Source organism: Chelonia mydas, chromosome 11 (assembly GCF_015237465.2).
Source record: "Chelonia mydas isolate rCheMyd1 chromosome 11, rCheMyd1.pri.v2, whole genome shotgun sequence".
Taxonomy (NCBI): Eukaryota; Metazoa; Chordata; order Testudines; family Cheloniidae; genus Chelonia; species Chelonia mydas.
Genome location: NC_051251.2, coordinates 67,438,602 through 67,465,436, shown reverse-complemented (window position 1 = coordinate 67,465,436; position 26,835 = coordinate 67,438,602). Strand labels below are relative to the sequence as shown.

General features: G+C 44.1%; 1 protein-coding gene across 8 annotated transcripts in view; it reads left to right on the top strand.

Moving 5' to 3' along the window:
• FN1 (fibronectin 1) overlaps positions 1–26,835 on the top strand; it is a 67,256-nt gene that overhangs the window by 20,355 nt on the left and 20,066 nt on the right. For 4 of the 8 annotated variants that reach the window (XM_037911914.2, XM_037911910.2, XM_037911912.2 and 1 more), the window contains exons 13-30: positions 4,542–4,663; positions 6,120–6,297; positions 6,830–7,006; positions 7,877–8,005; positions 8,132–8,221; positions 8,729–8,923; positions 10,828–11,100; positions 14,371–14,637; positions 15,861–15,955; positions 16,479–16,647; positions 17,166–17,252; positions 18,158–18,349; positions 20,585–20,857; positions 21,933–22,115; positions 23,503–23,592; positions 24,376–24,645; positions 25,434–25,550; positions 26,031–26,195. In XM_037911914.2, the coding sequence (XP_037767842.1) occupies positions 4,542–4,663; positions 6,120–6,297; positions 6,830–7,006; positions 7,877–8,005; positions 8,132–8,221; positions 8,729–8,923; positions 10,828–11,100; positions 14,371–14,637; positions 15,861–15,955; positions 16,479–16,647; positions 17,166–17,252; positions 18,158–18,349; positions 20,585–20,857; positions 21,933–22,115; positions 23,503–23,592; positions 24,376–24,645; positions 25,434–25,550; positions 26,031–26,195 (3,072 nt within the window). The remainder of the gene's footprint in view (positions 1–4,541; positions 4,664–6,119; positions 6,298–6,829; positions 7,007–7,876; positions 8,006–8,131; positions 8,222–8,728; positions 8,924–10,827; positions 11,101–14,370; positions 14,638–15,860; positions 15,956–16,478; positions 16,648–17,165; positions 17,253–18,157; positions 18,350–20,584; positions 20,858–21,932; positions 22,116–23,502; positions 23,593–24,375; positions 24,646–25,433; positions 25,551–26,030; positions 26,196–26,835) is intronic. The other 4 variants (XM_037911911.2, XM_037911913.2, XM_037911915.2 and 1 more) reach the window with 1 other exon arrangement.

The window sequence follows — 26,835 nt, the reverse complement described above, 5'->3', positions numbered from 1 at the left end:
CTCAGCAATCTGCATGTCCTTTCATATCCTTGTCAACGTCAAATAAGGTTAGGTGGTTTTCCCTATATATAACGAGCAAGTAAGGGTTTGAATTCTCTAGGTTCTTTTGCCTGTGGATGGTTTGCAGTTGTTCAGCTCACAACATGGTAGGAAATTCCTGTTGGTTTTCTTCAGCAGCAGAACTGTTTCCACCTGAAGGCGGACACAAGAAAGTGTCAATCTTACAAGTAGAGGGCCAGAGACTGATCACCATGAAAATCTGGAGTCATTCCATTGGCTTCACTGGGGTTACTCTAGAATCTAGATTCACACTAGAATCTGGCCCATTGTGGTTTTATTTCCACTTTGGTGTTTCACTGAAATGATAGCTTTGCAATCTATCTACTATCTATACATTGCTTGAAGAATCTATATTCTTACCCAACCCACCTGCTGAAGCAAAATGCACCATGGCAGGAAATGCCTTCCATGGTCAGTGCCCCAAGCAAAACTTTTGAACTCTCCTTTGCCCAATCAATTCTAGGAAATATTCAGAGGCAGGTCAATGTCTCTGTTTGCTGGTTTGTTCTTCCGTAGTTCCATGAACATAACGTGATAAGAGCAGCAGTTGCACCAACTCTTCTGTTTAAAGTTTGCTTCTCCAACTGGGCCTTAGTTTAAATATTAAAACTTTACAGGCAAACACTCTGACTAAAGGATTTGTAGAAAACCAGTTCCACTCTCAATGTATTGTGTGGTTCACTGGCCCAGACCTTGCTTCCACGTTGGTATAAATAGTGAGTAGCTCCGTTAAAACGGACAGAGTAATTTTAGTGCATAACTTCTTCTACATCACGAAGATGATTATTATCAATCCCATTTTGATTATTGGCAGAAAAATTGCAAATAAAAACAAGACTCAGAAAAAGGTAAGTACTGCGTTAACAACCATTGGACCGCTTTGGTATTTTACAGACCTGTGTACTTACTGTCTTATCACACAAATTTCTCTGAGGCAAAACAGCATGCTCTAATAACAGAAGTGCGTTGCAGTGAAGATGTAACTGTGTATGAGTGGTGTTTTTAGTTTATATAAATGGAATCCTTGTGAAAACACAGATAAAGCAAAATAATAGGCTTGTGATTTACATACATACGTTGTCTTAAGGAGAATAAAATGAGATCTGTGAGTAGCTGGCAGGTTAGTACTCATAAGTAGAGCTGGTCAGGAGTTTTTTGATGAAATGTTTTTCCATCAGAAAAATGCTTTTTCATCCAAACTGAAGTTTTTCAAGAGAACTCTTAGCTTCGGACAAATTTTTCACTTCAAAAGTTTGGGGGGCGGGAAATAAACCACTTAAAATTGTTGAAGCATTGCCTTTGACATATTTGGAATGAAAAATTCTGGGTTTCTGGTTTGCAATCAGGTTTTGTTTTGAAATATAAGCTAATTATAGTAAACAAAAAAAAAAAAAAACCCGATACCTTTTTTTAAAAATGTATTGAACTGATCAGAACACCGTGTTTTGACTGACAGAAATGGAAATATTTTGTAGCTCGTGAAGATTTCTGAGATTTTTTGAATTTTCATCCTAACTGGGGAGTTGCCCTATGGAGGGGTGGGGGGCAGGTAATCACCTGCCTTTCTGCTCACTTATTCCAGCTCCCTGGTGAATCGGCGGTTCTGTACGGCCTGCTCATTCTCCACCCAGTTATGAAGAAGGGGCGAGGCAACACGGCAGCAGCTTTGGCCCCACCCCTACAGGCTCTGGCCATGCTGGTGGCCCATGAAGGGTATAAGTGGGCTCTTTAGATCCCCTTGCATCTTGTATGGCCCTCATTAACCCAGAACCTGAGTGCCTCACAATCCTTAATGATTTATCCTCATGACAGCCCTGTGAGCAAGGAAAGGATGTGAGGCACAAAGAGCCTAAGAGTGCGTCTACAATGCAAAAAAAACCCCCTGCAACCCCACAGCAGTGAGTCTCAGAGCTCGGGTCAGCGGACTTAGTGCGAGCCCCACAAGGCCATCTAGATGTTTGCCCTTGGGCTCTGAGAAACACACCCCATGCCTGGTTTCAGAGCCCGAGCTCCACCCCAAACTTGAATGTCTAAACTGCTATTTTTAGCCCCTCTGCCTGAGTCAGTTGACCCAGGCTCTGAGACTCAGCTCTGTGTGGCTGTGGTTCTTTTTTTGCAGTGTAGACACACCCGAAGTGATTTGCCCAAGGCCAGGCAGGAAATCTGTGGTACAGCAGGGGACTGAATCAGTGTCTCCCAAATCCCAAGCTAGTGCCATATTGTGTGAACTTGGCCATATTGCATAGTCTCTTTTTGGGTCAGGTCAACAAAGGTACTTAGGTTCCTAAATTCTGTTGATTTCAGTGGAAGATAGAAATCTAAATACGTTTGTGGATCCGGGCCTTTGTGCCTCCAGCCCTACCCATCCTTCCTCTCTCTCTCTGTGGACACAGATTGAGGCTCACAATTGAACTCTTATCTGAGAGACAAAACAGGAATTGGATGGTAGAACTAAGGACTGCCAGTGAAGGGAAGAATGGGACACAGCCCTCTGGATTTCTTTGCTGAATTTCTTACTGAGCCTCATTGACGCCTCAGACTTCTAAAACAAACATCTCACTGAGTTATGTGAAATATGCGCTCCGTTAGCCTGGAAACCAAGGCTTCGGACTTTCTTTAGACATGAGAGGGCCTGGAAATGTGCACATGAATCAAATGTAAAGTTCCTGAATGTAGATTTGGGGTTAGACAAGCTTTGAAATATTCTCTGGGTGGGTCTGGATTTGTTTGGGCTGGAAGTCTTTAAGTATATGCAGGTATGTATGTTACGCTGTTATCCAAACAGACCATAAAAGGAAACTTTTTTTAAAAAAAAGGAGGGGGATTTAATGGCTAAAATAACAGATCATCCTGCGGAGTCAGACTGCTCTATGCTGGAGTTCTCTGGGAACTTACACCTACTGTGTAAGACCATCTGAGTGTTCAATGACCTTTTCAGCATTTATTTGCAAGCTTTTCACAACATGGTTCAGGGGAGGAGTCGGAGAAAGGAGCATAAACAAGACAAAAAGGTGCTGTGAATTATGAGCTTGATCCAATACCCAGTGGAATTGTGGGTGCCTTTCCATTGGTCTCTAGTGAGCATTGGAGCAAGCCATTAGCATCTTTGGGTCTGATTCAGCAAAGTACTTAAGCACATGCTTAAAGTCAGTGGGACATACGCATGTGCGTAAACGCTTTGCTGCATAGGGATGCACTTAAAATACATGATTAAGTGCTTTTCTGAATCGGGGCCTTTGAGTTTACAAAAGTGCTCTGTTGCAGGCCTACAACTAAACCTCAGGGCTGTCGGTTGGCTTGTGGGCCTGTGTGTGCAAGTCATGCTTTTCCTCCACACAGGTGCTTAAGGCAGTCGTTTCAAACGCAGGTTTTAAAATGAGTTGATTCAGAGATGTTGTAAAATGCATAGGGTCTTTTAACTGATGATCTTCAATCATTAGCAGAAAAACTGCCTTTTGCTACAAGATGGAAGAATGTGTCATTTGAATAAATGTAAAGGAAATTGTTAGAGATCCCCTCCTTTTTTTTTTTTTTTTTTTTTTTTGAAGCCTAAGGCTGGGGTCCTTATCCAAACAATCGTATGATGGTATGGGGCTAGTCCCATTGAGAGATGGAGGTGCAACTTCCTAAATAAGAGGTTCACAACCTATCCCTAAACAGCTCCACAAAAATGTGGCTCTTTTATATGGAAACTTATTCTGCCCCTAGTTCTGCTTTTGTTCCAGTACATGTAAGAGATTTCTGAACCTTTTACTGGCGGTGGCCGTATTGTTGACCTTCTCTCCAGCTGGTCAGCATCTAAGATTCTCCAGCATTCTGAAGCACCCTGATTTTACTGGGTTGCCTTGTGCAGCTCTTAGGACATCGATCCTGCCTTGGGACAGACTCTGATTAGCTGTGGAGATCAGTTTTAATTCTGGGAAAGCATTCCATGGACCCCATCTAGCAAGGTGCTGGACCTACCCAACTCCCATTGGCTTAGGCGTTGAGGATCCTTAGCACCTTGCCAGAGGTCCTTAGCATGACACAGGATGAGACTTTAAGTTAGCAGAGATTTTTTTGCTTTTAAAAATTAACCCAAATTGCAGCGAATGGTAACTGCATTTCACTTATAATAAGCACGTGTTGAAAAAGTCCTCTTATTCCCCATGCTCTGTCAAACTATCTGGCTCTGTTTTGCAAGTCTCTTTCCATACCACTTATGACACAAGTCTTCCATCACAGACACAAGTCTTCCATTGTAAGTTTTTCCACACCGCATATGCTAATGCCTATAGAGCAAGATGAGACAGGTGTACCAGAGCATTCGCTATAATGAGTGTTGGAACCTGGGGGATAGAGTGAAAACCTATTTATTTCAAATGTTCATAGTAATATTGGACAAGCAAATGCATTTTGATTAATAAATCTTGGATGCACTGAATAGCAAACTAGAGGGGAAAACTCCCTAATTAAGTTAAAATGGGGAACTTCCCTTTCAGGTGCCACTGGTCCTGTGCAAGTGATTATCACTGAGAGTGCAAGTCATCCCAACTCCCATCCCATCCAGTGGAATGCACCCGAATCCTCTCACATTTCCAAGTATATTCTCCGATGGAAACCGGTAAGTGCTTCCTTCAATCATAATATAAATCATCTGCATTTATAGCTCCTGACATCCATGCAAGGCTCTCAAAAGCCCAAAATCAAAACATTTTTGGTTTTGGGCTTTTAACTTTTTTCCCAATGAAAACCTGAAAAACACTAATGAAAACAGAAATTTCCTGATAAAAATTCCCGATTTCTTAAAATTAAAAGAAAAAAAAAAGGTATTCTCGGGGGGGCGGGAAGGATTATGTTTTCATCCAGCTCTAGTTGCTAATTCAGTGATCTTTCCCTACTGTAGAGGACACTTGCACTGAGGATTAAAAGTGACAGATATTATCTAAGCATGTACAGTGATCATGGATATTTGTGAGTGAGCATTACTGATCAATGTGCTTATGAATTTATGATTTCAATTGGAGTTAGGTGCCTAGGAATCTTTGAGGATCTGGGTCTACAGAGTTAGCAAATATGCTGGAAAATTAGGCAGGTGGAGATTATGTGTGGGATGAATAGTATAAATCCTTGTGAAAGTTTCCTTATTTGGAGGAAACGTTGGCTTTGTACCATGGACATATTACTGGAACAACTGGGATAGATTGTATCACCATAACGAGGAGGTAGAAATGAGCAGGATACAAAGATGTAAACAGCTGGCAGCAGATTAAATAAACACAAGTCATTGCCTTCTGTAAAGTCTGAGCCAAAACTGGTTAGCCACAGCTTGCTAGCTTATTCATATTTAAGAATGATTCATTTTAACCAATGCAAATGAGTCGTCTGACAGTGCCCCAGACAACACTCTTTATAGATGCCTACTCATCCATTAAACATGTTGGTGCATAACCCCTGCTTGGAGTTACGAGAACAATCCGGGCCTGGTCCAAAGCCCCTTGAAGTCCGTCGGAATCTTTCCACTGATTTCGATGGACTTTGGATCAGGTCCTTAATGAAATGGGCTTTAAACACCAGGGGGCCTGACTTTAGCAAGGTGGGGATTTAGTTTAGCACTTCCTGTAGAAATCAAGTGTGGGTCAGAGGGGAAGAATCTTGCTGAGCATTGTTGTCAGAGGGTAGCTCCGTGTGTTACTGGATGATCTCCAAATATTGTACCTACTGTAGAATTGCTGGCTGACTTTTCTAGCTTCTTGATTGATCGCTGGGTATATATTGCTGCTTAAACCTTTTTCAAAGGAGAACCATTAAAATCTCAGGGCATATCCCTAATTTTAACAGGATCGTTATCCAGTATCCCATTATACATTAACCACAGCTAAATGCCTCTGGAGGGCCACAGTGCACTGCTAGCCCCTCCTCCTCCTGAGGACTTTTGTTCATCCTGATATTAGTCCTGCCACAGACATAGGCATCCAGATGCCACCCTGGTCGGCTGCCATATAAAAGCGTAATTTGAGATTTCTGCTCTTGGGCTTTGGGGGTCTCTTTCATGGTATTGGATGTCTTTGTTCTCTTAGAAAAATCGGAGAGTGGCGTGGAAAGAAGCCACCATCCCAGGTCACTTGAACTCCCACACTATCTCGGGCCTGAAACCTGGGGTGTTGTATGAAGGGCAGCTCATCAGCGTGCAGCAATACGGACACAGAGAGGTCACACGCTTTGATTTTACCACCACTAGTACTACACCTATTTCTAGTAAGTAACCGTAGGAAACCGTATTTCCATACAGCCGCTTTCCATAGAACCATAGAATACCAGGGTTGGAAGGGACCTCAGGAGGTCATCTAGTCCAACCTCCTGCTCAAAGCAGGACCAATCCCCAATTTTTGCCCCAAATGGCCCCCTCAAGGATTGAACTCACAACCCTGGGTTTAGCAGGCCAATGCTCAAACCACTGAGCTATCCCTCCCCCCTTCCTACACTTTACTTCCTTGTACGATCGTTTCCTAAGTTATTTGTTTCCTGTTAAAAATTCAGCTGCATCCTCTGTGGATATTATAATAGACTGGTTTTTTTTGCTTATTTGCCACACTGCGTACTTGCCTTTTTAGAAAGGTAATGGGTACGCCTAGATCCTAGCTGGCGTAAATCGACAGAGCTCCGCTGAAGACGATGGACCCATGTCAGTTAACCCCAGCTGAGGAGCTGTCCCTTCATTTCTTTTGGGTTGGCATTTGTTAATTCAAGTAATGCTTTCTGACATCTCTGCATCTGTTTTCCTTTGCAGGCAACACCCTTTCAGGAGAGACAACTCCACTTTCTCCTGTGGTTGCTACCTCTGAATCGGTCACAGAAATTACAGCAAGTAGTTTTGTAGTCTCCTGGGTTTCCGCCTCTGACACTGTCTCAGGATTCCGCGTTGAGTACGAACTTAGCGAGGAGGGGGATGAGCCACAGTATCTTGGTAAGGCAGATGTTTGAACCTGTTTGGCCGGGGTAGATTAGTGTAGCTCCATGGTGGGGAGTTGCTTCTCCTACTCTTCTGTCCATGTGAATTCTTAGAACCATCCTTTTTTTCAAGATCTGACTAACTCTTGTTTAATATTTTTTTCCATTGAGATCTCCACATTCTGAAATATCAGCATATTCGACTGGCTGGGAAGGATGGCCTGGGGTTTAAAGCACTGGGCTGCGATTCAGGAGATCTCGGTTTCATCCCTCTCTCTGCCGTAGAGGCTCTGTGTGACCATGGGCTGGTCAACTTTAGTCTCTCCGTTTCTCAGTTCTCTCTCTAAAACGGGGATGGTAATATTTCACAGGGGCATTATGAGGATAGTGCTTAAACACTACCAGGACTTGTGCTCTGGAAAAGACTCTGAGGGAACGGACGACATTCTCTGATTGATTTTCCATTCAGCTGCTGCCCCCTCTGAATGTTTAACATGAATTATGCATGAACCACCCAGATAATTCTTAAAACCCTCCCTGACAACTAGCAAATCAGGGTGCGAATTGGTGTCAAATCGGTGCTGGACTCATAGCAGCGGCTAAAGTCAGGCAGAGTGCAATTGGTTGCTGTGCAAACCTGCCTCTGCACCTTACGGCTCACCTGGTCTCCCCTGGCTAGTCCGTGCCCCGACCTTCTTCTAAGTAGCCTGCCAGTTGTAGAGAACTGTCCTAGACTCTGGGGCTTTGCGATGGGACTAGAGACCAAGCAAATGTTATCACAAGAAAATTGTGAGTCTACAGAACCACCCCAGAGTTTTTGGTTGGTTTGTTTGGTGAGAAAAAAAGCAACATTGCTAAGTCTTTTCTATTTTCTTTTTTTGCAAAGATCTCCCGAGCACAGCCACCTCTGTTAACATCCCGGACTTGCTACCTGGACGTAAGTACATCATCAACGTCTATCAGATCTCAGAAGAAGGAGAACAGAATCTGATCCTGTCTACTTCCCAGACAACAGGTACATGTTGGGATGTGCTGCTTGGCTTTGGAAGTCTCTATTCTGTGGATTGTTCTCAGATGTTCTGACATGTCTTGGCATCACTTGCTTTTCTCATCTGTTATTCCCTTCACCTCTTTTAAACAGCACCTGATGCACCTCCCAAACATAACGTGGATAAAGTTGATGACACTTCAATAGTCGTTAGCTGGAGCAGACCACAAGCTCCCATCACAGGTCTGCCTCATTTACATGTAACTATTTTAAACTGTTGAGGGAATGTTTGCAAAACCTGACATTCAGAAGAGAGGAACATACAAAGCGCCACAGAGCAGATGAGCAATTCTGTCCACCCTGGGACGCCACATGGAAAGTGTCTTTCAGACAAATGGGGAGTACAAGATGCCCCTTGCAGGCAGGCTGCAAGGAGCCTGTTTCATTCCTGATGGGTTTTCCAGTTTGAACCCTGGTTTGAAGCCTAGTTCAGTGGGCTGGGTTCCAACTGATTCTGCAGGTTCACTTGCAGATTCAGGTTTGACTAACCACAACCCCACTATCCTCTGCACCCATGGCCTCTGTCTGCCCCCACGTCATCCCCATAACAAACCTGGGACGCATATTCTTAAAAGTTCAGGGGTGTTTTTTGGATCCCTGGCGGAAAATGTGTTCATATCTTATTTTTACAGTTCCTTGTGCTGGTGGTAGTGATTGTGTCTGGTGATCATGTCTGTTTTGTCACATTAGGCTACCGAATTGTCTATACCCCATCAGTGGAAGGTAGTAGCACAGAGCTCAACTTGCCCGACACCGCTACCTCTGTGACCCTCAGTGACTTAATGCCTGGAGTTCAGTATAACATCACCATCTATGCAGTGGAAGAAAATCAAGAGAGTACTCCCGTCTTTATCCAGCAGGAAACCACGGGCATCCCATCCAAAGGTAATAGCCAGCATGCTTCCTGGGATATTGTTCATTCCAAAGCAATTTGTCAGACACAGCAGGGCCAAATGAAAAGAAAAATGCAGTCTCTGAGTCCTGCTTTAGCTGTAAGTGGACCACCAGCAAAGGGCATACAATCAACAGTGTCCTTTACCAGAAACCTCACCAATGTTTAGCTCATGTACAAGCTTTAAACATTGACATATTATAGTCAAATGCGGCTTTCTGCTAATCAGAGATGACCACTTTGGGATCACTTGTTTTCATTAGCAGAGACTTAATACTTATTTAGGCCACGTCCACACTACAAAATTATGTCGACCTAGCTTACATCAGCATACAACCCCCGCGGCTATTAAATCACTTGTGTGTGTGCCCGCCTTGTGTCGGTGGTGCACGTCCTCACTAGGAGCGCTCGTATTGATTGTATCGTCAGCGTGGGACGTTGTGGGATGGCTCCCGAAAGCCAGGAAGTGTCGACGTAAGCAACGCAGTGTCTACACTGACACTGCATGGATCTAATTACATCAGCCATGACTCTGTGGTGCTTGGGGAGATTGCAGTACTAAATTGGCGCAGAGAGGAACTTGGCGTCAATGGGAGCCAAACTGAAGTGAAGACACTTACACAGCGAAGTCGACGCAGGACCACTTACACAGAGCTCATCTTTTTGTTCTGTGTTTGTACAGCACCTGGTACAGCGGGATCCATAACTAGGACTCCTAGGTGCTTACTGCAGTACAAAGAATAAATAATATTAATACCTAGCAGTAGGATGACAGGCCAGTCAAAAGGCTGATCCCTGTTGTCAGACCATGTCTAGGCAAAGGGAAAATCTCAACAGATTTTTCTAAGTCGTCATAAAGATTCTCGTGAGAGATCATGTGACCAGTATTGAAAAGGTATCTTGTTGCCATGATACTTCAGATGTCTAGGGTTTGGTACCCTGATCCATATTTAAACACCTGAATAATTAACCAGATTTTTTTCAGGTACTGAGCCCCTGCTGAAGTCATTAGGAGTGGAAATTGCTCAGCACTTAAGGATTTGGGAGCTTAACTGTAGGCACCCAAGTTTGAAACAAAATTGCCCTTGATGTAAAAAAAAGGAATCAATTAGGCTGTGTAACAGAACCAAAAAGAAATGTTCTGAAAGAATTAGGGCCGGTGTGGTGAGAGTGGACTCGGATGTTCTTGCGATGAGAACAATGCCAGGAATGAACTAGGTAGGCCCAATGATTTTATGATTTGTCATTCATATAGTCTGAGAATTATCGATGTTTGTATTGGTTAACCATAAGGCATCATGTAACTCATTTGCACAAATAATCAGAAACCTCAGTTGAATATAAGACTCCACAACGGCTCGGATACTGCACCATTGAAGCCAGTGGGAGTTTTACCGCTGACTTCAGTGAGGCTGGGGTCACGCCCTGTAGTTGTTTAATTATAAAGGTATTGGATTTAAAATTAATGTATAGACTCTCCAATCATTCATTAAAGCCTTTTTCTTCTTAATTAGCAAAATAGCTTCTTGTTTCCAATGATGGGTTTTTTGTTGTTTTTCTCAACCTTGTGGCTCTATACAGAGTTGACATTCTGCTGTTACGTGCATTTGCTTTTTGTTTTAATTTTGTGCCAACAAAATAATCGTGTGTAAATCTTAGACTAAAATCTTCTAAGCCACCCAGTGTAATTTCAGATGTACAGTAGACTCAGGTATTTTCGTAAAATCATTTGTTAAGATAGGGCTTATTTGACAGTTTCTGGTCTCAGTCAAACGTCTAAGAGTTTAGTTATTCAGTGAGAACTCACTTTTTCCTTGTTCCATACCTTATTCCTGGAGTCACCTTTACCATTCTGTAAGGAATCCTTCTGTCTTACTGAATGTTTCTCTTCTGTCAGATGATGTTCCTTCACCCAAGGAGCTACAGTTTGTGGAAGTCACCGATGTCAAAATCACCATCATATGGACCCCACCATCGAGCACGGTGTCTGGCTATCGGGTGGAAGTCCTCCCGGTTAACCGCCCTGGTGTACAAGGACAGAAACTGCCTACTACCAGGAATTACTTTGCTGAGGTCACTGACCTTTTACCTGGAACGACCTATCTCTTCAAGGTCTTTGCAGTGCTCCAGGGCCGGGAGAGCAAGCCATTGACTGGAGAGCAAACGACTAGTAAGTGTCTTTCCTTGATGCTTTTTTTATAGACTTGGAAGTGACTCTTTTCCCCTCCTTTAGAGTAACATGTAAATACATCACTTAAAGTGAAACAGTTCGTTCTAGCCATGCAGCACCCAATAAGCAAAATGATGGGGCTGAGAATTCAGCTGATCACGCAATGATCTCCTTAATAGATGTATTCTCTTCCAGTGCTTTCTGATAGGGGTTTAACTCTCATGGTGTTTGGAAACAATTTAATGTGGCTGGAGTTCTCTCTCTTTTTTTTCTTTTTTAATTGATTGAGAAGGTATGTGCCCTTCTGGCTCATTGCTAGCAAAGGTCTGAGGCTGTGACTTTTCAAAGGCACCTAAGGGTGAATTTCAATGGGATTTGGGAGCCTAGCTTGCTTAGACTGCCTTTGTACGTCCCAGTCTAAATGCTGATGGCTGCACGCTTGGCTTTCATTGACTGCCACAGGAGCTGTGCGTGTATCTCTAAGAACAGGAATCGGCGCATAGTTAAAGTGACAATACATCCCAATGTTACCATGTCAGTCCTGGTTCATGATATGATGTCCTGCTCCTCCTTTCAGGAGGCATGAATTGCCTCATCAATCAAAATGTTGGGGGTACAAAACGTTTATTCAAGACCTCTGGCTCCCCTGCTAGAAGGTGTTTTTGCAGCCCTGTTTCACTGTTGTCACACAGAGCTTTGTTCAAAGTCCACTGAAGTCTGTGGACGTTTTTTGCTTTGATTTCAATGGGACTTTGGATCAGGCCCATAGGGAGTGCGTGTTTCCCACTAATCACTGGTCAAGGTCAAAGCCTCTCATGATTTTGTCAGTGACGACAGTACAGTACCAGTGGCCCAGTCAGTGCATTGCAAAACCCCTCCTCTGGCTCCTTGGTGTGAGGAGAAGGGGACTTCCTGGCAGTCCCTCTGTTCCTTGCTTCCCACAACCATAGAGACTGGAAGCAAGCAACTGAAGGATGCAAAGGAAAGAGGTGAAGCTCCGCATCTCTTTGATTTCCCCATCTGTAAAATGGATATAATGATACTGACCTCCTTTGTAAAGTGCTTTGAGATCTACTGATGACAAGCGCTGTGTAACAGCTGGGTATGGCTATTGAAGTGTTTTCCCAACCCAAGGGAAGCCGATCAAAGAATGTCAGAATGTGGCTCTTGTGAGTATTTCACAACCCTGAAAGAGTGGCCACAACAGTGTCCCAGTTTTTGATCCTGAAGTTCCACACAGGGCCAGGCTTTCAAAAGGGCTCAGCTCTCATTGATCTCATATTCTGAACGGTTGTTCTCACTGTTGAAAGTCTGGCCCAGAGTGTCTAAAAGAGAGAGAAGCAAAAGACGTTTTGATCTTATTTCATTTCCTCAGAATGAATAAGTTTAGGTGTCCAGACATTTTCAAAAGCATCTACATGACTTAGGAGCACAAATCCCATTGAAAACCCTTTTTGAAAATCCCAACCTGAATTTCCTTCGCTGTTTACCAAAAAAAAAAAAAACCCTCAAGTGGCCAGATTTCCCCCCAGAGCTCAGCTCCCATTGAGACCTAAAATTTCCAGTGTTTGTTCTCATTGGGGTTTGCCGGGTGCATAGTGCTTCTGAAAATCTGCCCACTTCATGTAGGTGCCTAAATGAGAGCTGAGCTCTTTTGCAAAACTGGCCCCAAATGTTTATCTGGAATGTGAAGCTGAGCCTAGCCATTTGAATAGGCCTGCATAGGCCTTGTAACACACATCTGGAATTGTTTTCCATAGGCTGTGATCATCCACTTAACTGCTTTGTCTTAACCACATTGCTAAAAGTATTCAGATGCATTGTGTCCTGTGATTGAAAGTCCTGGGAAAAAGAAATCAGTCAGGCTGCCCAAGAAAAACTATCCAGCAAAAGTCTTCCCATGGTGCAAACTTGCTTCTCCCTTTGTCCTTCCGTTAAACAGTGGCCTACAAATAAGCTATGATCGTGTGTGCTTTTTTAATCTGTTGCATGGGTGGAAGAAGTGATAAAAGCCTAATACAGCTGACCGGTCAAATTCTGTACCGGTATAGGTCTACATACGAGAGAGAGATACAACACTATCATTTTGTGCGCGGAACAAGCCCAAGTGTCAGTAGAGCTTCAGATCTTCTAAATCGCTGGTTCTCAATGTGGAGATCATTAACAGGCTTGAGGAGGGTCGCAATAACACTCCCTTTCTTTATGACCATCCTTCTTTTCTTTATAGACGGGGTGGGGAAGGGAGTTATTTTTTCCCTCCCCCAAAAATTTTTGATAAAAATTAAAACACTGAGTGTATGTCTATACTACCCGCTGATTGGCGGGCAGCGATCGATCCAGCAGGGGTCCATTTATCGCGTCTAGTCTAGACACGATAAATCGACCCCCGAGCGCTCTCCCATCGACTCCTGTACTCCACCGCCACGACAGGCGCAGGCAGAGTCAACGGGGGAGCGGCAGCAGTCGACTCACCGCAGTGAAGACGCCGCGGTGAGTAGGTCTAAATACGTCGACTTCAACTACGTTCTTCACGTAGCTGAAGTTGCGTAACTTAGATCGATCCCCCACGCTAGTGTAGAGGAGGCCTGAGAACCCAAAAACTGACTCTCTTTTTTGGAGGGGTAGGTTCCATTAACCATTTTTTTTTACAGATTTCCATTTAGTCAAAAAACTATGTTCCATTTTAAAAAAATGTGTAGATGGAACATTTTTTGACTGATGCTAGCTGTGGCATGGAAAAGTTGAAAACTACTGCACAAAGCAACATAGGGCCAGCTTTTTAAAGGTATTCAGATGCCTAACTCCCATTGGGCTTGCTTTTTCCCAGGACCTTTCCTGGACCTTAATTCCTATAAGTAAGCATTTTGTCAGGGGTTAACAGCTCTGCTGCATTCGTTTTGGTCTGGATCCAGCACACCACCTAAGTACGTACATAACCTTAAGCACATATTTAAAGGCCCTGACATAGCAAAGCACCTAAGGATAAAAAGAATGCCAGTGTGGAGACCTAGGAAACATTCCAAAAACCTTGTATAATTCATATAGGAGAGACAAGCCTGCATAGGGTTATTTTACAGCATAGTCCCCCCGCTTGACTATTTTAGGTTAACGTATTCCTCCCCAGAAATGTGGTGGTGTTTTTTAATTAAAATTGGTGCATATGTTGTGGTATTTTTAAAAAACGACACCCAAGATTTTTCAAAAGAAAGCCTAACTTTAGGCTTAAACCCATGGAAGAACTGTTAATTCACACGTTGCGTTTTCTTCTAGAACTTGATGCTCCCACCAACCTAAGGTTTGACAACGTTACTGAGTCTGCAGTGTTAGTGACCTGGACTCCACCGCGTGCTCCGATCACAGGATACCAACTGACTGCAGGTCCCACAAGAGGAGGCCAACAAAAGCAGTACAACGTGGGGCCATCTGCCACCAAATACACACTGAGGAACCTGCAGCCTGGGTCCGAGTACACTGTCTACCTTGTGGCGGTGAAAGGCAACCAGCAAAGCAGCAGAGAAACTGCAATCTTCACTACTTGTAAGCATGATGGGTGCTTATTCATTTACCAATGACACTGTCATCTTCAAAAACGTAGACTGCATTTGAAACCGGCCCCTCTAACTCATCTTTCAAAATAAGTCCTTTGAAATAATATTTGACTGGAGCTACTCGGGAAATGGTTTTTCCCCCCGTACTCCATAAGAAATTTAGGCAAAAACCAAAAAATGTTTCATTTCAATGAGAAATTTCTGATGAAATGTTCCAGCTTTTTGCTGAAAAACAAATCTAAAGCTGAAGATTTCCAAAGTGTCAGCTGTCGGCAACCCCAAACACGAGCACATTTCAGGCAAGCATACGTTTTTAGTTTCACCCAATGTATTTTGATTGTTAGTTGGATTTTCAAATTTTGCGGCGAAAACCCAGGAAAAAAATATCATTAAAAGCTGACATTTCCCATGGAACTGTGCATTTATATGAAAGCCATTTTTCCTCAAAAAACATTTTCAGACAGTTCTATGTTTGAGCCTTTCTGGTGTGTTAGCTAGTGGTTGAAGAGAATGAGCAGTGGATAAAAGGGCTGTTTCTTCCCAAAGATTTTAGAGTTACGATGAGTTCGCTAAGAACCACTGCACGCTTGTAGAAAGAATAGATAGATTTTGCTATTCAAATAATGATGAAGCTGTGATATAAACCAACAAAAATCAAAACCTCTCATCGATAAGGCTGATAACCACATCCTTTGTTCAACGGAGTGTGTGGTTTTATACCAGTGTGAAGTTAAAACCAAGCGTCCACATTTATCCCTGCTGTAATATTATTGACTTCATAAAGTTACACCAGAGATGCACTTGGCCCATAGTGTCTGCCTTAGTGGGGAGGACACTGTGTGGGTGAGATAAAGAAAGGTATTGCCTTTCACATCTACTTGACTGGACTGAGTCCATTCCAGGTTAGGAATGTGTTGTGTAATCGTATACTTTTTAAATTGAATTGACAGTATTTTAAAGAATAATATGCAAAATCTCAGCCAAAGCTTTTTCTGTGCTAAGTCTGTGAATATATGCTAGGATCAACCAAATTATGAACCCTGAAAACAAATATTGTAAATGGTAACAAACATTGACACCCCTTCCTTCCCCTCCTACCCAGCCTCCGCTTTGCCCCTAAACATCACAAAGGGCTACCCACAGAGTTACAGATTTCTGTAACTCTCTGGGTAGCGCTGAGTTTGAACTCCGTTTTTTCTGTTCCTTTCACAGTGCAGCCCATGGGCTCCATCCCTCCCTATAACACAGAAGTGACAGAAACTTCTATTGTTGTTACCTGGACACCTGCGCCAAGGATTGGTTTCAAGGTATTTTCCCACTGAAGCCTTTGGATCTGTTTTGCTCTCTATTGCTTAATTCCATTAGCTGTCACCCAGCTCGGACCAGTTAAGAACAAATGGCCATAGACGATGGTTTGGGGAAAGAAGGGTAGTGACAAATATGGAAGCACTGAGTGCAGCAGGGCAGTGCCTTGTGTTCTTAATCTGAAGTGACTATTCAGGGGTTAACATATTTAAGCAAAGGAGGTGATGCTCACACACGCCTGACTTCTGTGGGCTTTGGATCAGGCCCATATTTTGGGCCTCGAGAAGATCGTCCGTCACGTGGCACCAGGAGGTTGCACTGTCCCATTCTGCTGCATGATGCTGTGTTCCTTGAGGCTTACCCGCCTACAGGGCTATCCAGGCCCTCTGTGTTCCAGCATAGGCTAACTTCCCCACATCAAGTCAGCTAATCACTTTGGAGGATGTGTCAAGTGTGCTTACAGGCACCTCGATGGCTCATATGGGAGGCTGGAATGCAACCTTCCCCCTTTCTTCTCCTCTACAGCTGGGTGTGCGACCAAGTCAAGGCGGAGAAGCCCCACGGGAGGTGATTTCTGAGTCTGGTAGCATTGTTATCTCTGGCCTGACTCCTGGAGTGGAGTATGTCTACAGCATTTCAGTCCTGATGGACGGTCAGGACAGAGACACACCGATCATCAAAAGAGTAACAACACGTATGACACGTCTGAATATCCCTTACTAATCTGTAATGCTCTAACTCTACTTTGCTAGGTCGTGGTGTGGCTGAGTGGGTAGGGTACTAGTGGAGGACTCGGGAGGGCTGGATTCTTTTTGCAGCTCTGCCACTGCAGGATAGCCTTGGGCAAGTCTCTTTGCCTCAGTTCTTCCCTATATTTAATGAGAATAATGCTAATGATTTTCCTTTATAAAGCACTGTAAGATCTGGGCCTGAATTCAACTGAGCGCCAAAAGAATTATTGTTAGTAGCAGTAATATTGCTAAACCCCTAAAACAGTGCATGTGTGTGTCATTTTCTCTCTTCTCAGTCTCAGAGGAGTCTGCTCTCCCTTTGAGTCTCAGATGACACTAACATTCCTGCATGGGGCAAGTCAGAGTACAGCTCTGAAAAGAAGCTATTTTAGTTATTTCTTAATTTTAAGGGCTTCGGTTGTTTTTGTTTTTCAAATGACTCTTGGGATTGTCAGCTGATCACGCATGTGGTTTCTTGTAGCATTGTCCCCACCGACTAACCTGCATCTGGAGCCTAACCCTGACACTGGAATCTTGACTGTCTCCTGGGATAGAAGCACAAGTCCAGGTAATTACATAGCATTAGAAACGGCTCTGCATTACAAAAGTGTAGATCAAGAATAACTCCACTGATTTACTCCGGAATAACACTAGTGTAACTGACGGCACAGCGATTGTTGTTAACCAGGCACCGATGAAATGTTTAGCTTCCATGTCATCGTTTGGCATATGTTGTTTTCAGTTACATTCAAATATCATCTGATAGAATACAAATGTTCTGCATTCCTGTATGTAAACGGTCTGCAACAGGTCTCTTAAAGCCGTACCTTCCATGTCAAACACTGATATTCCAAAGGATGACTGAGATTGCCTTTCAAGCCAGGTAGGATTTGGGGAGTGAAGACTGCTCCAGTATCCTTGCTAGTTAACATGGAGTCTGAAATAAAGAAAGCAAAAAAGACCAAGAGGGTTTCTGGCAGGAAGGGAAAATGTGGGGTTAGTTCATTGAAGGTGAGTGTGGCATTTTCCGAAGCACCCAACTTTGGCCTAACTCTTCTCCCATTGATGTGGATGGGAGTATTTCCCTTGACTTCAATGGGAACTGGTAGGCCAATGCTGAGTGCCTTTGAAAACCCCCACCCTGAGCTGAGAGATGTAACGTTTCCTATTTCTTGTCAGTAGAATTTTGGCTTTGGGCAACTCCTAAGAGTGCATTAGAGACCAGTCATGTGTCTTCTGTTAATGCTCATGGGAGCTGTGCAGCTAAAGCCCCCATTGGACACTTCTTTGGAAATGAATCTCAGTGTGTCAATGCAAAACGGACCGCTCTTACGTCGAGCAAGCACTTGCATGCCCAGTTGAGGTTGAGAGGGAACATCTGTTTAATATCATCTGTATTTTCTCTGAGCGATTGTATCCAAGCTTGTTTTAAATAAATCCACCGCATTGATTCCTGTGATCTATGTATTTCAGGCATCACTGGGTACAGAGTTACCACCGTTCCTACCAATGGGCAGCAGGGTTACACCCTGGAGGAAGTGGTTAGTGCAGAGCAGAATTCCTGCATCTTTGAAAATCTGAGCCCTGGCCTGGAGTACAACGTCAGTGTTTATTCTGTCAAGGACAACAAGGAAAGCATCCCCATCTCCAAAACCATCTCACAAGGTAATGGAAAAATGAGAAGCTGCCTCGGTCACTGTAACAGACCAACCTTGTAAGGAGTCTGGGCCTCCCGCTGACTCTGGTGGTGGAGGATTTGCAGGCTTAGACCCTAGCAGCAAGTAGTCACTTGCCCTACGCGCCAGCGCAGGTGAGTAAGGGGCCCCTTATACCCCCTTACGCATTGGCAGCCCATCCGCAGGGAAAGAGCTGTCTCTGTGGAACCGGTACACTGCCTCACTTGTACAGGTGGGCTGGTGAATGGGCAGTGCCTTGACTCCACCCCATGGTACCCCAGCCAGCAGACCTGCGTCGGCGAAGAAGGGGAAGCCAGGACGTAATGTAGTACTGGTAGGAGCTAGCGGCAGATTACTTTGTGGGTATTTCACGACGTACTGGGATGTCTCCACGTAACCCTCCATTTGTAGTCCCAGAATCACAGTTGTACGATAAACATCTGAATCCCTGAATGATTGGGTGTTAGTTTTGCTTCGTGAAGGTTTTGTTTGGCTTTGTTTCCGCTAAGCCATGAAACAATGCCAGCTCGTGTGTTTGGCAAATGCTTGCTGTTAACCCTGCTTTTCAAATTTCTGTGCTTCACTGAGTTACTGTGCACTCCTGTGGGTATCTACTGTAGCAGCATTGTATCATTAAAGCAACAACGGCTTTAACCCTGTACCATGCTCTAATGGGGGAAAAAAAGCACTAACATGGCATCCTTTGTGTCTTTTTATATTCTTGAAAGGTGATATGGTAAATGCAGCCCATGAGGATAAATAGTTATTTTATAGAAAATGGACATTTTGCTACACTTATTCTGTAAAATACTTGTTTTTCATAACAGAGCAAGACATCTTTGCTCAGTTATTAAGCAAATCGGCCTATTGTGCCAGTTCTATCTGATATTTTCTTTTTCCAGCTAATTCATAATGATCCTATCACAAGTGTAATAAGCCATAGGTCCTTTCTTCCTGAAGGGAGCAGCATCCACAGCTCCCACTGACTTCAGGATTCTGTTCGTAAAGGCCCAGGGCCAGACTTGGAGCTGGTGCAGTTCTGTTGACTTCAAAGGAACCGTGTCCGTTTGTTCCAGCTGAAGAGCTGGTGCCTATAAGTTAAAGGCAAAGCAAAATCCCTGATTTCTGTTGGGTCTAACATTTGGGAAAGAAAAGCTTTGCTGAAGTGGTAGTGTCCATCAGAAAAAATCCCATAGCCTTGTTAACTCTGCAAACATCTGGGATGCATTTAGAAGGTTATTCAAGTGAATCCTAATTCAATGGCTTGATTTGGAGATTGTCAAGTTTGGTTAAGAAACCAAGTCAGTTTCTCTCAGCCACAGGCTGCTCCTAGCATAATATTCAGAGCTGAGTGATGCTGTGAGTGTCATATGGAAAACCCATATCCTAGAAAAGCTCATTTTTAACTACTTACAGTTTTTCTAGGCAAGCTTTCTATTGCTCCCAAGTTAGGGGTTTTTGTTTTAGCATCCGTGCTGCAGCTGTAGCTGTAGCAGACTTTAAGAATACCAGGCGAGAACCTCAGCTGGTGAAAATCATCATGGCTTCTTTCAGGTCAATAAAGATACACTGATTTGCACCAGCTGCCTTCGTTGACTTAAAATAGAACTACAGCAGTTTTCGCCAGCTCAGGATTGGGCTCACTCCAGTTATTTCAGCATCCCCAGTGGGTTGATGATTTTGTGATCTGAACATTTGAAGCTGGACATAGTAATCTGACTGGTTTTTTTTAAATTCTCAAGGGTCAGTTCTCACTAATCTAGTTTTCTTTTGCTTAAAGATTAACAGGCAAGAGAATTTTTTTAAAAATGCTAAAATTGGGTATTGTGTCTTTTAAGAGAATCCTTTAAAAAACCACCTCAGGGCTCAATTGTCTCAGCCTTACAGTGAGCTCAGTGGGAGTTAGGACCCTAAACTACTTAGGCTTTTGCACATCCCACCAGGCAGAGTCCAGATCTTCAAAGGTGTTTCGGCATCGAACTCCCACTGAAATCCTGCATTCCTGCCAGCTTCTTTCCCTGTGTAATCTGGCCCTCCGTATGTTGCATATAAAGAAGGGTGGCACAGTTGGGCCCTCAGTAGGAAAATATTGCATATCACCGTCATCGCTTGACCGTTTCCTCACTGTTAAGACATGTAACCTGATGAACACTGCCTTATTTTTCCCCCCTCCTCTTTTCTTTTGCCTCTGTGTGTCTTTGCTGTTCCCCTTGGCACTCAGTAGAGGTGCCCCAGCTCACTGACCTAAGCTTTGTTGACATAACTGATACAAGCATCGGCCTGAGGTGGACCCCACTAAACGCCTCCACCATTATTGGTTACCGCATCACGGTAGTTGCGGCAGGAGAAAGTGTCCCTATTTTTGAAGATTTTGTGGACTCCTCAGTAGGATACTACACAGTCACAGGCCTGGAGCCGGGCATTGATTATGACATCAGCGTAATCACACTCATTAATGGCGGAGAGAGCGCCCCTACCACTCTGACACAGCAAACGGGTGAATTTTGAAAACTTCCGTGTTTGTGACCTGGATGGTGTTTCATGCTGTCACTAGCTGCTAGGGTGACTGGAGTTTTCTCTGAGAAGAATTGAGCCACTCACTGTGATGCGGGGAGGGAAGGACAAGGACCGGCTTCTGTTTTAAATATAGGATGGGAAGGGCTATGCAGCTGGCATTTTTTTTAGCCCTGTGCGTGAACTGCATTTTTATATTGCAGATAACTGCAAAGGCAGGGTCTTATTCATGCTGGCTTTTTAGCTTTTCAGGTTTCACTGTTAAACTTGAGTTATATGATCCCCAAAGTATAATATCCTGAATCACAATCCCCAAAGTGAGATGGGATCCCCCAAAGGGTGGATACAATTCTGGAGACACTCTTTGGTTTAGCCCCTGACGCTCTCACTGGTCAAGTCATTTGAGCTATTCGTATTTTTTTGGTGGTGGCCCAACTCTTCAATTCTTGCCTTAAAAGATGGAGAAGAAACATTGCTCCCTGAGCACACGTTAGTGACAGGCATGTCCCACTGTCAAGGTTCTCTGTAGTGCATGGGTAGAAGATGAACTGAGAATTAGTTTGTGCATGAAACCCTGGTCACATGTGAATAAGCTGCGGAGGTTCTAAACCCTTAAACACACAAGTAGACGTAGAGGCGAAGGGTTTAATGGATCCTCTCCTCCCCTATGTATGCATGTATCAGTTTTGGATTAAATGACTTTTTCATATGTAAACTGCTGTATGGCAACTTAAGCCTCTCTTGGCCACGTCTCTGTAACTCAAGATGCAGCTGCAAGGCCAATATTACAGAAACCTGCCACCTTGTTTTCCAATTATCTCGACAGAATACATTTAAGTATCAGCGATTTGCCAAGAGGTGAAAGGAGCCTGACAGTAGCCTGAGTGTTTTTAACTGTAGTGGAACCAAATGTAGCTTAGGAGTATGTTTGCATGGGTCTGACACAGTAGCTTCTTTTTTGCATGAGATACATCGTAGATTCCCTGAACGTCCACCTTGGTTAACTCTCACCTTCCAGAAAATGTTAAAACGACAACAACAATATTCTTTGCATGTAGCTGTTCCTGCTCCCACTGATCTGCGCTTCACCAACGTGGGGCCAGATGCTATGCGTGTGACCTGGACTCCTCCAGTATCCATTGAACTGACCAGTTTCCTGGTGCGTTACTCACCTGTGAAGAAAGAGGAAGATGTTGCCGAGCTGACCATTTCACCCTCCGACAACATGGTGGTTTTAACAAGTAAGAGGTTACCTGCGTAGGTCAGCTGAACGTAAGGAACTTCTCTACAGCAGCACTGCTCAAGCTGAAGTCCACTGATGGTTGGCGGGTCTGCAGAGCACTTGCTGGTCTGTAGATCAATATGCTGGCTGTGGTCACATGGTATTAGCTCCCTCCCCCTGGTTTGCAGCAGCTACACTGCATTAAAATAGATACAAATACCTAAAGTACTTTTCTTAATATTACTGTCCTATGTATTAATGGGAATAGCTGCCACGTGGACATTGAGCAGTCATGAATTGGGGAGACCTGGTTCTCCTGATTGTGAATTGGAGGTGAGTTCGTCCATGAGATAATTTCCCAGAAGATGTGGTCCATCCTCTGAACACATTCAGAACCCCAGCTTTCCAGTGAATTTCTTGTTGGAGACCCAGCATAAAGAGAAGGAAAAGCAAGAAATTGATTGGAATAGGTATAATGGACCAGATTCTCTGCTGGTGTAAATTGGCATAGCTTCGTTGATTTCCATAGAGCTATGCTAATTTACACCAGCGAGGGACTTGGTTCATTGTTTTAACAAAGTTAAAGTCCAACCATGTAAACCTTTTCATGCTAAGACAAGGACGATGCTTCATCATACTGGTGGGGGGCAGTTGAACCTGGTTAGGCATTAAGAGTAGGTACATATTGCCTATCTTGTTTGACAAAAAGTCAATGACTGGCAGTGCAGCTGTCTAGATGAAGACACAAAGGATCAAAATAAGCAAAAGGTCCCCTTTGAGTCTTTAGATTTTGGAAAGGAAAATAAATGCTCTAGCTGAAATTTCAGCAGTACAGTGTAACTGGTCTCTTGCATTTCTCACAAGCATATAAATAATTTGCTCATCCTGATACAAAAGTTGGGTTTTGTTGGGAGGATTTTCCCTAGAAACTGGACACGTTGGTTGAGGGAGAGACAGTACCTGCTTTAAAAATAAAGGACCACATTGTTAGCTGGCGTAAATCAGAATCGCTTCACTGAAAGTCAGTGGTGCTACATCAGTTTACATCAGCTGAGGATCTGGCCCTGTGTATCACTAAATGCTCAGAGCTAGGAGGCCTGTATGGAAAACTAAGCCCTGCTGCCAAACCCATCTAAATAATGTCCTTGGCAAATAACAATAAAAAAAGGAACCCACCAACACTTGTTGCAGGCTAAAACTTCCATGAAACAAAAGGCCATTCCCATGGCAGAGACTGTTGACGCTTCAGCTGGATTCAGATGTCTAGCTATCCATGGGGCTCAGGTTTTGCCCTGATAAGCAAAAACCGGTCGCTCCACGTACTGAGCTGTGTCAGCTAGAATTTGCTGAGGTTTTTCAGTTGCTCTGAGAGTCTGACAATTGCGAATGTGTGGTTTAACCCTTAGGTCTCCTGCCTGGCACTGAATATCTGGTGAGCGTCTACAGCGTCTATGAGCAGCATGAAAGCACCCCTCTGACTGGTGTGCAGAAAACAGGTATGTGGAAACCTGCTTGGAAAACGTCCGTTTGCTTCTATCCCTCCTGTTAACCACTCGCGGATAGGACAACGCTGATCCCTGCGGGGACTTAGGACATAAAAGCCTTTAAGATTTTGCTCTCCTTGACATGTATTGTTATGTTGTTGGAGAATTGCACAAAAGATTTTAAGGGAGTGATGCAGAGAGACAGCTTGGGAAGTGCTGAGCAAAATGGTCAAAGGGCCGGATCGTCCGTTGGTTTTAATTAAAAGGTGTATAATTGACTTCAATGGGGCTATGGTAATTTACATCCACTGAGGGTTTGGCCCAATAAAAGACCAGTGTTCAGTCCCCGCAAGAGGTGTCCAGACACGTCACGTTCAGGTCCATCCACTGTATCCCTCTGACATTTTACAACCACGTATCAGAAGTATTCTGATGTTTTTGTACTTTGGCTTTGTCTGTTCTCTGAAACCAGGGCTGGGTGTTTTTGTTTCGACAAACATTTAAAATTGTCAAATACCTCAAGTTCAGAGGACTCCAAATGTGGACTGAACTTGCGATGAGATTCCATTTTTTGCAATTACGTTCCTGTGGGGTTTTTTACACCACTGTATGACCCGGATCATTACATATTTATAGGTTCAGTGGTGAACAGTATTTGGCAGGAGTGCAAGCAGGATTCTGAAATCCCACCGTGGGGTGGGGTTGGGGAAATCCCTCATCATTTCGAAATAAATGTATCTGTTATTCAAATAAACTGAACCTCCCTTTTCTTGGGGATCCTCCCGCCCCAATCAGGTCTTGATTCTCCAACTGGCATTGACTTTTCGGATATAACTGCCAACTCTTTCACTGTGCACTGGATTGCTCCTCGTGCCACCATCACCGGCTACAAAATTCGCCACCATCTGGAACACAGCGGCACCAGGCCCAGGGAAGACCGTGTCCCACCTTCTCGGAATTCCATCACCCTCACTAACCTGGCTCCAGGGTCAGAGTACGTGGTCAGCATTATCGCTGTCAACGGCAGAGAGGAGAGCTTGCCCTTGGTTGGCCAGCAAACTACAGGTCAGTTTGGAAACAAGCCAGACAAAATGTGCATTGAAATTCTCCTGCCCCATCTCGACAAGTTGTTAAACTGAATCCTTCCGGCTGGCTGGCGAGTAAATGAACTATTGACAGCAGAGCAGAAAGGTCGCTCGAGGAGAAGGGGCCTGATTCAAAGGCCTCTGAGTTCAGTGGACAGGCTCCCACTGATGCCCATGAGCTTAGGATCAGGCCCAAAGCACAGAAAATCTATCTGCTAAGGAGACAAGGCATTTTATCATACAAAGGAGTTTCTGAAGAGGTTAAGTGTTAATTCAGATAGCTCCCGCCAATGTCCATTGTGCACATTCTTTTGTTTTAAATGACATTGGGTGGGCCTGCCTCAGGGCATCACACTACCAAAGCAAAGGAAAAACCCAGGGAGCTGCTGGTTGGCTCCTGGGTGGTAGATCCATGAGGATTGAGGTCTTTCTTCTTGCCCTCCAATGGCAGACATCAAAGCCCTCCCACTGAGGGGAGTAGCCTTCAGAAATGAGTTCTCTGGGCAATTTCCCTCTCCCCTAGGATTTTCTGCAGGAGGGACACATTTAGGGCTCAATCTAGTGGCCACAGAAGTCAATAACAATCTTTCCATAGCCATTGGATTCAGGCTTTTAGCCAGATATGACACGTAGAGACCTGACTGCAAACTGTGGGCTATTGGAAAAACTTGTTAGTAGCAGCAGCCTCCAGTGTAAGCGGAGTAACAGGAGCCTGGGGAGTGTCAAATGTTTTTTAATTTTCTTTCTTAACCCTGACCTCTTTTCTAGTTTCCGACGTTCCAAGGGACCTGGAAGTTACTGCCACTAGCCCCACCAGCCTGGTGATTTCCTGGGATGCTCCTGCAGTTACTGTTAGATACTACAGGATAACCTACGGTGAAACAGGTCAGTGTGTTCTAATATTACCACTTCTCCAAGAGCTCCCCATTGACACCGAGTGCGACGCCTTAAGCTCGGGCCATTTAAAACCTGCAGCAAATAGTGAAGGCAAATGTGATCGATGATTGGAGCACGCAGCATGCTCTCAGAACTCAGTGTGCTGATGGATATGCACTGAGAGAAGATTACCAATAAGTAAATATAATGACTGAACTTTAAAGGTGGGGCAAATCATCTTCGCCTACCACATCCAGAAACTCCATTCATTTCAGAGGGAGTTCCATGGGCCTCTCGTTTGCCTCTTGGTTTGGGGTGAAAAAGGCTTTTCCACCTTATTATGGGTTGACCCAAATCTCATTGAAATCAATGGGAGTCTTCCGCTGACTTCAGCTCAGTGGGTTTTGGATCATCCCCTTGCTTTTTTGTTTAAAACATGAATAATTATCAGCATTTTCATCGGATTTGCTTTCTTACCTGCCCTCCCAGGTGGCAATAGCCCTGTGCAGGAGTTTACCGTGCCTGGCACCATGTCCACTGCCACCATCAACGACCTTAAGCCCGCAGCAGACTATACCATCACAGTGTATGCAGTGACGGGCCGTGGAGACAGCCCCGCCAGCAGCAAGCCGGTCACGGTCACGTACAAAACAGGTGAGACACATGGACAGTGCTGCTAGCTTCTGGTTTATCTCCTAATTGTCCTCCGTTTCAGTCGGCTTTGGTGGAATTACACCCCAGATGGTTTTGGCCTATCGTGTTCATAATGTTATAAAATGGGATGGCGGCTTTTGGAGACGGGAGTTTAGAATACGACTAAACAAACTTACCAGAGTTGTGGACTTGTTGTTGGGGGCAACCACTTAACATCCATCTTTGTTGGCGGGAGCATACCAAGCAAAGGCTGGCTGCTTGCACATGGGGTGTCAAACCACTTGATTGTTTGATGTAGGATGACTATTCTGTCTGCATCTTTATTTCTGGCATTTTTAATGCACTGTGGCATGTAGGTACTCTCTGACCCTAATAGGAACTACCCTTGATGAGCTCTCTGGGACAGGGACTGTCTTCTTGATAGCTCAAACCCTGTACAAACAACTAACTGCCATTGAAACCGAGGGAAAAATCTCTTTAATGGCCCTTTTAAAAGACTTCCACTGCCATTAATGATGGCATTGATAATGATGTAGTGGTAATGATGTAGTGAGCTAAGTACTATGGGCCTGATATGTGATTCTTGATTGGGACCCTATTCAGATTGTAAACTGCTTGGAATGGGGACTGTGACTGCTCT